Source organism: Podarcis muralis, chromosome 17 (genome assembly GCF_964188315.1).
Source record: "Podarcis muralis chromosome 17, rPodMur119.hap1.1, whole genome shotgun sequence".
Lineage (NCBI taxonomy): Eukaryota > Metazoa > Chordata > Lepidosauria > Squamata > Lacertidae > Podarcis > Podarcis muralis.
The window spans coordinates 4024917-4038727 of NC_135671.1; the positions used below are offsets into that span (position 1 = coordinate 4024917).

The following is a 13811-nucleotide window of genomic DNA, read 5'->3' on the forward strand; positions in this document are numbered from 1 at the left end:
GAGGATCCGTGTAGATCCGCGTTTTACCCATTCCCTGTGTGAATCAGGGCAGAAAGTTCCAAAGACAATGGGCCAACTTTTGCAAAACGCTCCCTCTCCTTACAAGGGCTGCTCTCCCCATTTCCCTCGCCCCCGATTGGGGCTCTTTGTTAGCTCTGCTGCTGCCGCGCTGCGATTGCTCATTGACCCAGCAACCCCCGCCGACCCGCTTCTTCCCCGTAACAGCAGCAGCGTGACCCGCATCTCTAATAAGGCCAGGCGAGGGGAAGTCTCCCCCAGGGCTCTACCCGAGGGACGTGACAGCGGAAATCCCGCCTTCCCCTTCGCAGTTTGGGGTTGCATGCGCAAACAGGAGCCAAGGGCGCCTTGCCAGTCGTCGCTGGATGCAACAGGCGCGAGAGGGGCAGCGGGTTTCGAAGGAAGGTCCGAGAAGCAGCACTTTCCCCTGAGCAGCTCCCGGAAGGCGCTAGCCCGAGAAGCAGGGAGGGAGCACGCAGGTAGCGTTTGGGCGCAAGCGAGCCTGGAGGCTGAGCAGGGTGAGGTTGCAGCGGTGGAACGGGCAGCGCCCGCCTACTTACTGCAAGACACTGCAACGTGCTGGGAAGGAAACGTCTCAAACCTAGGCAATGGATCTAGGCCGAAGCAGCAGCTTCCCAGGGGTGGCACAGCAGCACCACTACTACCACCACCGTAGTGAAATGTGCAAAACGTAAACGGACTCTCACCAAAAAGCAAATTACTAGCTGAAGAGTACAGCAGCGAGAGAGCAAGCAAGAAGAGAGTTTCAAAGTGCAAAGTGCGCCATATCTAGAGGAAAGAGGACGTGTGACAAAGGGATGCTGCAGGGGAAAGGCACCATTTAGGCCAGAGTTGGACAGAAGGTAGGCTAGGGGCCCAAGGTCACCTTCCAGGCCATACTCTCTCTGGCCTTCAAAAGTCTTCCCCAGGCTGCACAGCTGGCTAGCCTTGCTTTGCACCCCAAGTGCATCTACCCAGCTAGAATGTGTCCTTGACCTCTGTTGTCATTTGCTTGTCTGGATGGAGGCTACAGGGTGTGTGTGTGTGTGTGTGTGTGTGTGTGTGTGTGTGTAGAAACTAGCCTAGGGTACAAAGGTAAAATGTACATTTATTGCTTCTCTCACTTTTGCCTCTGGCCCCACTCCCACTAGCTTGTGCCCCTTCCCTCAAAGTTACTCGGAAGGGAATGCAACCGTTGGGCTGAAAAGGGTTCCCCACCGCTGAGGTAGGCTATGGTTTATTGGAGAGACCACTGCCTCATTTCCAGTGGGCCCACCTGGCACCTGCTGATGTAACTTCCTCCTTCTTCAAAGTGGCACGGAGCGCAGAAACATCTGGCATCAAAGACATGGTGTGGAAAACATGAGAGAGTTGACATTTAGCCGAGTTGCAGTTTGCCATAGGGCACTGTGATGAATTCAGATGATGAATTCAAATGTGTCACTTGACATAGTCCTGAGAAGCCTACATGTGATCTGGCCGATAATACCTGTAGTTTTAAAATGGTTGCCCTGCTGAATTAAAAGTTGTTGTTGTTTAGTCGTTTAGTCGTGTCCGACTCTTCGTGACCCCATGGACCAGAGCACGCCAGGCACTTCTGTCTTCCACTGCCTCCCGCAGTTTGGTCAAATTCATGTTTGTAGCTTCGAGAACACTATCCAACCATCTCGTCCTCCATCATCTCCTTCTCCTTGTGCCCTCCATCTTTCCCAACATCAGGGTCTTTCTCAGGGAGTCTTCTCTTCTCATGAGGTGGCCAAAGTATTGGAGTCTTAGCTTCAGGATCTGTCCTTCCAATGAGCACTCAGGGCTGATTTCCTTAAGAATGGATAGGTGTGATCTTTTTGCAGTCCATGGGACTCTCAAGGGCACCTCTCTCTCTCCAGCACCAGAATTCAAAAGCATTAATTAAAAGACAATAAGGCAAATTATATCTTCCAATGGGACTTCTTACCAATCTTGCACCATGAGCACCAGAGTAAAATGTCTGCAGATAATATCCAATGGCCTCTTAACTGAATGCAGATTAGGACATTTGATGCTGATAGGGGCCAGGGAACACTGGCAGAATCTGAAACAGTGTGTTCCAGACTTGTGGCCTCTGAGAGGCAGAGATGTCACTCTTACTATTTGTGTAGGAAAGACATTCAGCGGTAGAGCATCTCTTCTGCATGCAGAAGGCCTCAGGTCCAATCCCTGGGATTTCCAGGTGGGGTTGGGAATGTTCTGTCTCACTCCCTGAAGAGACACTTCTAGCCAGTGCAGACAACACTCAGATAGCTGAACCAGGAGTCTCAGCAATAGTGAGATTTTGCAATTAGTAAAGGTAAAGGTATCCCTGACCATTAGGTCCAGTCGTGGCCGACTCTGGGGTTGCGGCGCTCATCTCGCTTTATTGGCCGAGGGAGCTGGCGTACAGCTTCCGGGTCATGTGGCCAGCATGACTAAGCCGCTTCTGGTGAACCAGAGCAGCGCACGGAAACGCCGTTTACCTTCCTGCAGGAGCGGTACCTATTTATCTACTTGCACTTTGACATGCTTTCGAATTGCTAGGTGGGCAGGAGCAGGGACCGAGCAATGGGAGCTCACCCCGTCGTGGGGATTTGAACTGCCGACCTTCTGATTGGCAAGCCCTAGGCTCTGTGGTTTAACCCACAGCGCCACCCGCGTCCCTTGCACCACTTGCAATTATGATGGACAAAAAGACTCTGCTTTTAATGGATGAATGAATCCAACTGACAACAATTGCATCATCATTATTGTTCTCCCTAACACTGAATTCCAGGAAATCCAAAGTCCTAAGCTAGTAATAGGAGAACCAAAACAGACTCAACACTGCCAGGATTTAACATATTGGTGCATAGCTCTTGCAGTTATGTAAAGACACCTGGGAGATGAGGTCCTCTGTGATTAGTGCCCATAAGTTCTTAACTAGCCACCTAGCTGCACACAAACCCTTGCATGCACACACACATTTCTCCAAATGCTAGTTTAAAATATCAAGGTTGCACTCTCTTGGGATTCTCAGCAGAACCACGGATCGAAAGAACGATCTTTGCTTTTTTTAAAAAAAAAACCAGCCACTGAAATTTTGTAGCGTTTGCAGTGGAACTCTTGACTTGTTCCTTGACCTATGTGGCTCTGCAAAACAGGGCAAAAAAAGGCTGACGCGATGGTGGGAGGTGCCGTCTTCAAGAGACGCTGGAGAAAGTTCATTTGGCTCAGGAGGTAACCCGATTCTCATCACTCAGCTGCTGTTCCCAATACTACTGAAGGACCAAGGCACTAAGTTTAGCCCTGGCTGAGGTTATGACCTTTAACGAAAGGCCAGGGGGACGGTTTATAACCTGATACTAAAAGGATGCCAAGGAAGGCAGGAAAGACCCCGTGTTGCCACGGTCTGCCCTCGGATGATAAATCCCTCTATTGGATATGGGCTACTATGTGGCAAGCCAGCAGAAACGGTGAGGCACCAGGCTGAGGGTGGATTGTGGCCTTTAATCTCCACCAACCCTCCGGCAGGCAGCAAAAGGAGCAGGTGCACAGAGGCTCTGAGAAGGCACAAGACTGTCCTGGGATTAGGGATGGTGCGCTGGGTATAATCTTTGGGGTCCCCTCAAAGCCTGCATTTTTATACCTGGAAGATGGGATTCCGCAGAGAGGCTTCTAAAATGGTTGAAGCCACCTGCCAAGTCTTGCCTCTTTTGCAAGACTGAAGAGTACATGTAGCTGGTGGGCCACGTAAACTACTACTAGTTGCAGCTGCTTTTGAAAAGTGAGCTAAATAGTGAGGCCTCTCTCCTGAATTCAGAGCTATGGCTTGAATACGTGCGTAAAGAAAGCCATACAGTGGTACCTCGGGTTAAGTACTTAATTCGTTCCGGAGGTCCGTTCTTAACCTGAAACTGTTCTTAACCTGAAGCACCACTTTAGCTAATGGGGCCTCCTGCTGCCGCCGCACCGCCAGAGCACGATTTCTGTTCTCATCCTGAAGCAAAGTTCTTAACTCGAAGTACTATTTCTGGTTAGCGGAGTCTGTATCCTGAAGCGTATGTAACTCAAGGTACCACTGTGGTAGAATTGTAGCATAGAGACTTTGATGGCAACATGCTCTGGGCTACTACGAAGGAAAGTGGGAGAGAGCTGGTTTTAAGAGTCTCGAAGCATTTGCACAACCCGAGTGTTCTGTTTGATGAGCAAACAATTGCCAGCAAGGACTCTGCTTGCAGGGGCCAGAGGACAAATGACACAGGCACATCAAATGCTAACGTTCGCCTGAAGTTTGTACTATCACCAGAACACCCTAGTACTTTGTGGTGGGAGGTGCCAGCTGGGAAAACACCCATTTATTAGGAACATAGGGAACTGCCTTACATCGAGTCAGACTGGCATCAGCCTTGCAGGCAGAGTCTTTCTCAGCAACACCTGGGGAGGCTGAGGGCTGGACCTGGGACCTTTTGCATACAAAGCAAGTCCTCTGTCACTGAGCTATGCCTGTTTCCCAACCACTAAACTCTCACTCGTTTAGTTATGGCTCATAGTTGACCCCTGTGGTATATTTTAGGGCTTGAAGCCGGGGTGGGGGGGGGGGAAGAAACATGGCAGCAAGTGGATAAAGTTGAAAGGCGAGATTGATAAGGCGCAGCAGTGAGAGCTGTGTCTCTGCCATAGGAAGAGCGCAATATGCTACACTTTTATCTTTGAGCATTTTCTCTCAGTGGAGCTGCCTCTTTCATAGCACCCCACAATCTTGCAGCACCTTGTCAGCTGCAGCAATATTTTATAGCATGTTTGCCATGCTAGGAAAAGCTTTTACAATTTCTGCCTCTTAACGTGAAAAAATATTCAAGAGGCAATAGCTCAACGTGCGCAAATGCCAATAATTGGAAAGGAAATGACATTCCAACCAAAGAATGGTTGAATAAATTATGCAAATACTTGGAATTAGCAAAGTTGACTGATTTGATAAGACAAAAACCAAAAAATATAATCCTGAAACAATGGAAATGCTTAAATGATTATTTATGTAGACAAGGATTAAATGTAAGGTATTGGTTGTGTTTAGAACAGATTTATGAGAGATTTAGAAAACTTATTGAGCAGATACAATCTTGCTTAAAATGTATATAGGAAGTGCAGTGTAAGCAATGGAAGTCAATGAAATTTTATTATTTTCATGTTGAGATATTTGTAAAATGAACTTGGAAGAAATTCTTCCAACTTTTGTTCTTTTTATTTTTTCCTTTTTTCCCTCTGTTGTTCTTTTTAAATATATATGTGCTTATTTGAAATATATATGTATGTATTTGCAATATTTTGCTTATATTTGGCAACAATTGTTAAATAAAAAATAAAATTTAAAAAACCCCCACATGCACAAATGCAGTAAAAAGCTCATGTCACCTCCTCAACTTCCAGTGCTGACTAATGAAAAAAAAAACTGGTGGGATCCTGGCAGCGGGAAGCCTCAGCTGTTTAAAGTGGTAGGATACTGCTTTAAAAGTGCATTGCAGATGGAGCCACACACACATGCATCTATGACTTTAGAGATCTGTTCAAGTCTGACAAAAGCTGCGATAAAGAAATGGTGTTAATGGGTCAGGTGCCTGTGGCAGCAGCCATCAGGCTGAGCAGGAGCTGCTCTTTCTATGAGGTTATGCGAGAGAATAGCCATCGTTGCAGCATGTCAGCCAGCCTAGGCCTTGGCCAGGCCTATCATCCTTAAATGCAGTGGTGGCAGCTGTAGGGAACACTTAGAGCTTTTCAAAGGCTAAAAACATTTCTGACACCCTTCCCTGCCTTCTGACCACGGCTTGGAAAATGAGACTCAGAAAACGAGACTCACTTGGAGCTTCCTGAGAAATGCTGTCGCTGAGATACTGGGGGTTGTGCTGCCATCTGCTGGCAATAGCTTGCAACCCCATCTCACATATTTTCTGTAACTCCCCTATAATTAGCAACTGTTTCCCCCTCTCTAAGCCATTTTGTTATATACTTTAGATACATGGTTGCTCTGCTAAGTAATTTTCTATGCCTGTAAGCAAGAGCCAGCATGAATTGATGCTGTAACGGTACAGTATTTAACACTAGTGTTGATTTAATAAAGCGTTTTCTGTCATCAGGTTTCAAATACTGGAGATTTAAGGCTCTATACCAGATGTCAAAGAAAAAAACAACTACCAGGCTTTTAGAAGACACCTGAAGGCAGCCCTGTTTAGGGAAGCTTTTAATGTTTAATAGACTATTGTATTTTAATATTCTGTTGGAAGCCGCCCAGAGTGTCTGGGGAAACCCAGCCAGATGGGCAGGGTATAAATAATAAATTATTATTATTACTATAAGCAGGTCTTTTTTTCATATGTAGTGGAACTGTCAACTCATATGATCGGCACCCAATACTTTTACAGGGTCCATATTTGCTTTAGATCCTCTGTTAGCTGTATTTAATGTTACGCATGTAGGTCTAGATTTGTTAATTGCATGGTTGACCAAGGGTAGTCAACCTTTTTATACCTACCGCCCACTAATGCATCTTTCTTGATGGTAAAATTTCCTTACCTCCCACCAGTGCTGGATGGAAGGAGGATTCAGCTTGTGCCGTAGAACCGCCTACCGCCCACCTAGAATCCTGAAACACCCACTAGTGGGCGGTAGGGACCAGGTTGACAACCCCTGGTCTAGACAATGTAGAGACCCCAAGATACTCAATGTTTAAATTTGGCAGAGATGATTGATATAACACACAAATGGGTATGCAATGGATGGTTCAGTTGACAAATGAACAGACTTTATTCAATGCTGGATTAGGCACTGTGATCACATAACTTTGGACAGGAGCATGTTTGTATTAATTACATTTATTGTGATTACATTTTTTACATTTTAAAAAGTGATACACATTAGTGGCTTTTCAAAGGCCAATTTTGAAAATCCAGGACCCATCTAAAATGCAAGGATAGTTATTACGAGCGAATGGCGCATATTTTCTCAAGGCCTATGCTGCCTTTTTACTATCTTTTTTTGCCTGTGTTTACCGGCAACTTCACCTCCTTTGAAAACCCATGGGGCAGAGAGGCTGCGCAATCTCCATGTTGTGATGCAAGAACTCAAAGTCCAAGCTTGCATTCTGCGTTGCTTTAGCATATACAAAAACCTGGAGAAGCAATACTTCCAAAACCCAGAGAGCTTTACTCCCAAATTAACCAGGAGAGAGTCTATGCAGGGTGTCTTCACCTCCGAGCACGGCGGGATGAAGCACGTAAAATGGGAGTAGTTTTGCTTGGTGTCTCCGCATCTGTCAGTTCGGCAGAGAGTTCTGAAAGAGAAGAAAGCAACAGCTGGCTTTGGAGGGAAATGCCCTGTGCACTGGGTGACAGCTGCAGCAAGCTTCAAGCAACAATCTCCCGTTTAATGAAATTCTAACCCACTTTTCAATATAAAAACATTTCCAGGGCGGCTAACGGATGAAACAGGAAACACCCAAGAGGTGGCTTTATGTGTTCATGTCTCCATGGGGGGGGGGGGGGAGACCATTCCAAAATGAGCCCCCTCCATCTCAATGTTCAGGCACATACAGAACATAACCTCACCTTCCTCTGGGGCGTTCTCCTCATCGCTAGAGAAGACAACAGAAATTTTGACTCTTGAAGTTTTTCTGCGGGGTTTGGAAACACGGGGCTCTGGAGTGGTGAAGGACGAGTCTGCCTCTCTGTTGGCTGCACGTAAAGGTCGTCGTCGGGAGCCTGTGTAAGAAGTGGGAGTTTGAAGAAGCTACAAGAACGCAGACTGAACGTGCAAATGATTAAGTAGATACTACATTCTTCATAGGGACGCGGGTGGCGCTGTGGGTAAAAGCCTCAGCGCCTAGGGCTTGCCGATCGAAAGGTCGGCGGTTCGAATCCCCGCGGCGGGGTGCGCTCCCGTTGCTCGGTCCCAGCGCCTGCCAACCTAGCAGTTCGAAAGCACCCCCGGGTGCAAGTAGATAAATAGGGACCGCTTACCAGCGGGAAGGTAAACGGCGTTTCCGTGTGCTGCGCTGGCTCACCAGATGCAGCTTGTCACGCTGGCCACGTGACCCGGAAGTGTTTCCGGACAGCGCTGGCTCCCGGCCTATAGAGTGAGATGAGCGCACAACCCTAGAGTCTGTCAAGACTAGCCCGTACGGGCAGGGGTACCTTTACCTTTACCTTACATTCTTCATAAAGCAAAAGTGGAACACTTTTTAAAGGTTCAATTATTGGGCATGTTAAACCCCCCCCCCCAAACCTCACATACCTTTTCCTAGCCTGTCACGGATGTTTCAGTTGAGATTCCTGCACTGCAGGGGTTGGACTAGATGACCCTCAGGGTCCCCTCCCATTTTTACAATTTTGATTCCTAAAGTTTTCCCAAGCCTACTTCTACAAGGGACAATTCCGGTGCAAGGTGCTTTACATACCATCTCCAAGTGTGCTGCCCCACAGCTGAGATGGAAAGTACAAGCTCTGGAGGCTAATAGAAATCTGCAAGTTAAGTTATACTGCCAAATCGCTGAAAGTTTTTTCCCCAGTATCCTGAGTTTTTTGTGTGTGCTTTCGTTAAAAGAAAAAAAGGCTGCAGGTCAAGTTTTCCCCGTTTCTAAGAAAACACGAATGTTTTTCTACAACAGGTCTACAAAAATCATGGAATAAGGATGGGAATTCTTTACTCAGCCGTGATAAGCTACCCCAGCAGTTGCCTTTAGAAGCCTTATAAGCTGCTGCTGCAAGAGAGAGACTGTGAGCAACATTGTGGCAGAAATGTGCCTACAACTGAGGTGAAACTGTCAAGCTTCCTTGCTATTTTTGCTTTTGGATGCTATTAATGTAATTTTAAGGGACGTGGGTGGCGCTGTGGGTTAAACCATAGAGCCTAGGACTTGCCGATCAAAAGTCGGCGGTTCGAATCCCTGCGACGGGGTGAGCTCCCATTGCTCGGTCTCTGCTCCTGCCAACCTAGCAGTTCGAAAGCACATCAAAGTGCACATCAAAATAGGCACTGCTCCGGCGGGAAGGTAAACGGCGTTTCCGTGCGCTGCTTTGGTTCGCCAGAAGCGGCTTAGTCATGCTGGCCACATGACCTGGAAGCTGAACGCCGGCTCCCTTGGCCAGTAAAGCGAGATGAGTGCCGCAACCCCAGAATCGTCTGCGACTGGACCTAATGGTCAGGGGTCCCTTTACCTAATGTAATTTTGTTAGATTTGAATTGTTGTTTCATATTGTTAAATTTGCTATTGCTATTTTATTACGTTATTATTAAACTGTTTTGCAGTATTTGATTTTGAAATGCATTTCTCTTTGCTGTAAGCCGCTTTGAGCATGATTTTTCTGTGGAAAAGCAGCAGATAATACAATAGGTAACGGATGGAAGTCCTGTTAATTGTGTATAATTCCCAGTGTCTCTTGCTGCACCGTCTTTGCACCTGTTGCGCCATAGCGGCCTTGAGTCCAATTCTTCCTAACCCCTCAAGAGTTTAGAAAATATTCAAAGAGTTGTTAAAAAAACACACCCTATCAAGCTGGTGAAGACTTGGCACTTTGCTTTAGTAGGCAACCCTGAGTGTCCAAGGTGCCGAAAGGTGTTAGTGCAAACAAACTGTGGACATACTTGCTGCTGCTTTCTTTGTCGTCCGGGGCGCAGGAGTATTTCTGACTTTGGGGTCTACTGACTCCCCAGGAGGATCTTCAGCGAGAGAGTCCAGGCCCCTGTTGTGGCAGGCGCGGAGCTTCTGCTCAAATTCTTCAGCAAGAGCCTGATAAATGACACCCCATGCAAAAGCAGAAATCAACACATATCACAAAGCAAGGAAAATATTGCATGTCTGGATGCCAGCAGCTGAAGAAGCTTTCATTTTTCTTTGTTTCGGGAGAAAAAATGGCAACCTCTTCCCTGCCCTACCTGGCCGGGGGAGGGGGGGGGACACACCACAAAACACAACAACGGCCCTCACCTTCATCTCAGGCTTAGTGGCCACCCTGCGAAGCCGGCCCAACACAGTCAGGAAGCAGTTGTAGACAGCTGCATCCTGAAGCTTGTCAGCAAAGCAATCAAAGTTGTCTTGCATCTTGCGAAGACCTCGTTCTGTGAGAGGAAGCAAGGTGAGGCAGTACGCCAGATCGTGGTGCTGACGCTCCGTTCTGCAGAAGAAAGGCAAAAAAAGGACCTGCCTTCAGTTTCAGGGATTGCAAACCAGTTGCAACAAGGGAGGGTGTCTTGTCTTTGCCACAGTGGCCAGGGGATTCTGCTCTAGGTGGAAGTGCCCTGGCTTGCCCTGGGCTAAGAGCCTGCAATGGCTCTGCACTTCTGCTACAAAGCACAGAGCCCAAACAGATCCCAGATTGAAAATGAGGGCTGGGTTTCATCCACTCTCCTCTGTAGTGCCAAACCTCATCTCGCTCACCTGAGCCTTGCCTTTCCCTTGCCATGGTGAGCAAGGCTGTCAAACCCTGGTTCAAGGTTTACAACACTAAGGAGATACTAATGCCTAGCTCTGATAAGAGCTGGGAAATTTGTGCCTGGCCTGGACCGTTTCTGATTCCAAGCACCATCACCACTGACATTGCATTTTTACCTGCTACTAGGGCTGCTTTGGGATGCGGGTGGCGCTGTGGGTAAAACCTCAGCGCCTAGGGCTTGCCGATCGCATGGTCGGCGGTTCGAATCCCCACAGCGGGGTGAGCTCCCGTCTTTCGGTCCCTGCTCCTGCCCACCTAGCAGTTTGAAAGCACCCCTAAGTGCAAGTAGATAAATAGGTACCGCTTTCTAGCGGGAAGGTAAACGGCGTTTCCGTGTGCTGCGCTGGTGTCCGGCTCGCCAGAGCAGTTTCATCACGCTGGCCACGTGACCCGGAAGGGTCTCCGGACAGCGCTGGCCCCTGGCCTCTTAAGTGAGATGGGCGCACAACCCTAGAGTCGGACACGACTGGCCCGTACGGGCAGGGGTACCTTTACCTTTTAGGGCTGCTTTGGCAGATAAGCTTTCAAGTGACAGTGAACTAAGCAGGAGCTCCAGAAAAACGACTTTGCTGTGGGATGTCCTGAGGAGTGCTTTACATCCTGTAAGCCCCTGCAGCCCAGACAAAGGTTTACCACTTCACCCAGAACTAGGCCTGCCTGTTGTATGCAGAAATCAGGAAGCGGAGAGCTAATCAGACACACGGGACAAAGTGCCAACTTGCCCGAGCATTTCATACTATTTTCCATAACAGCCAGTGCAAGAGTAGTTGGAAATTGGTAGTACAAGGATTTGGGGCCATTCGTGGAAGGCGGAATAAGAGATTTTGAACACAGAAACAACATTACCCAGTAGCGTAGCAAAGCACACGGAACACAAGATTTTACTAATGCTATGCTTGGGTTGCTAATTCGCTTTGTTGAAGCATTGCAGAAAATCTTGGCTGGCTGTAGCTGCCGCCTCAGTTTCTGGCAAGTATTCAAACTGGACAAAGAGCTTCTTTCTAAATAATCAGCACACAACCTAGAAAAAAAAAGGCTGCCGACACTGCCATTTAGGCACACCTCTTTTATAGCACTGTCAAGGATTTCTATGCCCTAGTCATTGCCTCTCCCCTTAAAACTAGGAAAACACCCTTTTTAATTTCAGGAAAAAAACCCGTCAGGAAAGCGTACCTTCACTAGCTTCAAAACAAAATATATATACTCCACCCTAGCAACGTTGCAAGTATGGGAAATAAGGAAATGATGACTAGTTTTGTTTTTCTTTTTTTGGCCTGCCCTTAATAATTCCTGTAAGGACACTATGCAGCAACTTCAGAGAGACAGGGTGCAGTTCTGACGGACTTTCTCCCTGTCAGGGAGAGAATACAGCTGGCAGGATCAATTCCTCTGCACCCAGGAGCACTACAGGCTTCTATAGCTACTGGTCCACTGGTCAACGAATGAGCCCAGACAGTCTGGCCCACTGAACTGTCTCACAGGCAGGTCAAGTGCTCTTCATCGTCTATTTGTAACTTCCTAAGACAGTAGTAACAGTGAGCTTTTGCTCTCCATGACTCATTACCATACTTCAGTGAAGCAAGCACACCCTTTCCATCCAATTCTCACCCACCAAGTTCCTCATTCCAGAGCCTATGGCTTCTAATTTCAGGATCTAGCAGACACTGAGATCGGTTGTTCCCAGAGAGCACATTTCCCTAGCAATTCCTCACTCACCGAGAAGTCCGGAACCGCTGACAAAGCTTTTCCACCAAGCTCTCTGTCTGCTTCTCCTTTGTGATATAAGAGAAGAGCTGCCTGTGGAGGAGAGTAAAAAGAGGAATGAAGGAGGCAGTTGTTTGTTGGCCCCCAGGGTTCCATAGTTTCACACAGACTCTCCTATTGCAGCTTCCCTATATCAGCAGGAGCTACAAACAGTCGGAAGGAACCAAAAGGAGCGAAGCCTATCCAAACATCCGACGCCGGAATTTACAATGGTAGTTGACTATGCAAGAGCATTGTTACCAAGAATGGCAGCTTCCCTCTCTGAAAACAGTCTTTAGCAGTGGAGGGAATCAGGAATGTTAACATGTAATATTGAAATTAAAAGTGTATCACTGAGCCTCACAGAGACCCGTATGATGAGAAGAGACTCAGGCCTCCTCTAAACAAAGGTGTAAGAGTCTCACCAAGCCCTCTCTGCAAACTTGAATAGACTTGGGATCCCAAAAGGCCGCTGCATCCTGCAGGAGCCTTAAAACAGGACAGGCGTTTAGGGAAAGTTTGGCTCCCATTGTGACCCCTTAATACAGCTTACTTGGATAATACCAAGGATCCAAACAGTGGCCAACCCACAAGCAAGGTGTGAAGGAAGCAACATGCCTTCACCGATTTACCTCCCAGAAACTGGCATCTCTGAACCAGGAGATTCAATTTACCCAGTCCCTCCCCAACCTGACACACTGTTCTGCTTTCCGTTTTATATTTAGCAAGCGTTTTAGGGCAGCCATTTGCAAATCTGGCCTGGTACCACAGCTGCACCCTTCGGTCAGTCTGGGCACATAGGAAGTTCTGTGCCTCAAAGGAGGGGTGGGTGGAAAACACAAAGCCAAAACAAGGCTACCTCATAACGATGCGGAAAGGCTGCTCCTCTATGCCGGAGTCTGGATCTGAGAGACGACTGATGATGTCCGGGAGCAAGTTGTACACAGCGTTATCCTGCATGGAAAGGAGCAGAAGTTGTTGAACCGTTGCCCCAGCCCACTATTTGTGCCCTGAAGATGGGCCCCTGGGTTTCTGGGGATTCTTGCTTAAGATACACACTAAAACCAAGACGGGAGTCTGACCCAGAGACTGTCTTTTTGTTTTTTTAGCTAGGGATACAGAGAGAAGCATTTTTGACTGAGTGCAAGCACAGCCACCTGCAAACAAGCCTAGAAAGAGCATAAGGTGCCACTTTTAGCATGAAGTACAGAAGGATACTTTCAGAGAATGTGAGAAGAGGAGGAGGATGCTGTCTAACATCAGAGTATCAAGCAAAATAGTTTTGTTTTGTTTTTGCTTCTGGGTGGAGAAAGTAGCAATTTTATCTGTTTTGGAACATTTAAATATACAATCAAAGCAACACACTGGAAAATGTTCTAACAGTTCACGATTAAGAACATTTAGTTCTGCTGACCACTGAACGGGGACTCACAAAGTTTGGCTGACCTTGGTTGCCTGGATCCCTCCCAACTGGCCTTTTGATAGGGTTTTGCGATTGAAACTGCACTGGCTGTCCTAATGCAGGGGTCGGGAAGCTCAGGCCCAAGGGCATTTGCGGGCCCCCAGGCCGCTCTAAGT

General features: G+C 47.5%; 1 protein-coding gene across 3 annotated transcripts in view; it reads right to left on the bottom strand.

The window, feature by feature from the left end:
- Positions 1-6783: 6783 nt before the first annotated feature.
- The window catches only part of NCAPD2 (non-SMC condensin I complex subunit D2), a 30885-nt gene continuing 23857 nt past the window's right edge, over positions 6784-13811 (bottom strand). For all 3 annotated transcript variants that reach the window (XM_077921569.1, XM_028711870.2, XM_028711871.2), the window contains 6 exons: positions 13093-13187; positions 12207-12287; positions 9986-10172; positions 9643-9787; positions 7608-7760; positions 6784-7333 (listed from right to left, as the gene is read on the bottom strand). In XM_077921569.1, the coding sequence (XP_077777695.1) occupies positions 7248-7333; positions 7608-7760; positions 9643-9787; positions 9986-10172; positions 12207-12287; positions 13093-13187 (747 nt within the window). In that variant the 3' untranslated portion in view covers positions 6784-7247. The remainder of the gene's footprint in view (positions 7334-7607; positions 7761-9642; positions 9788-9985; positions 10173-12206; positions 12288-13092; positions 13188-13811) is intronic.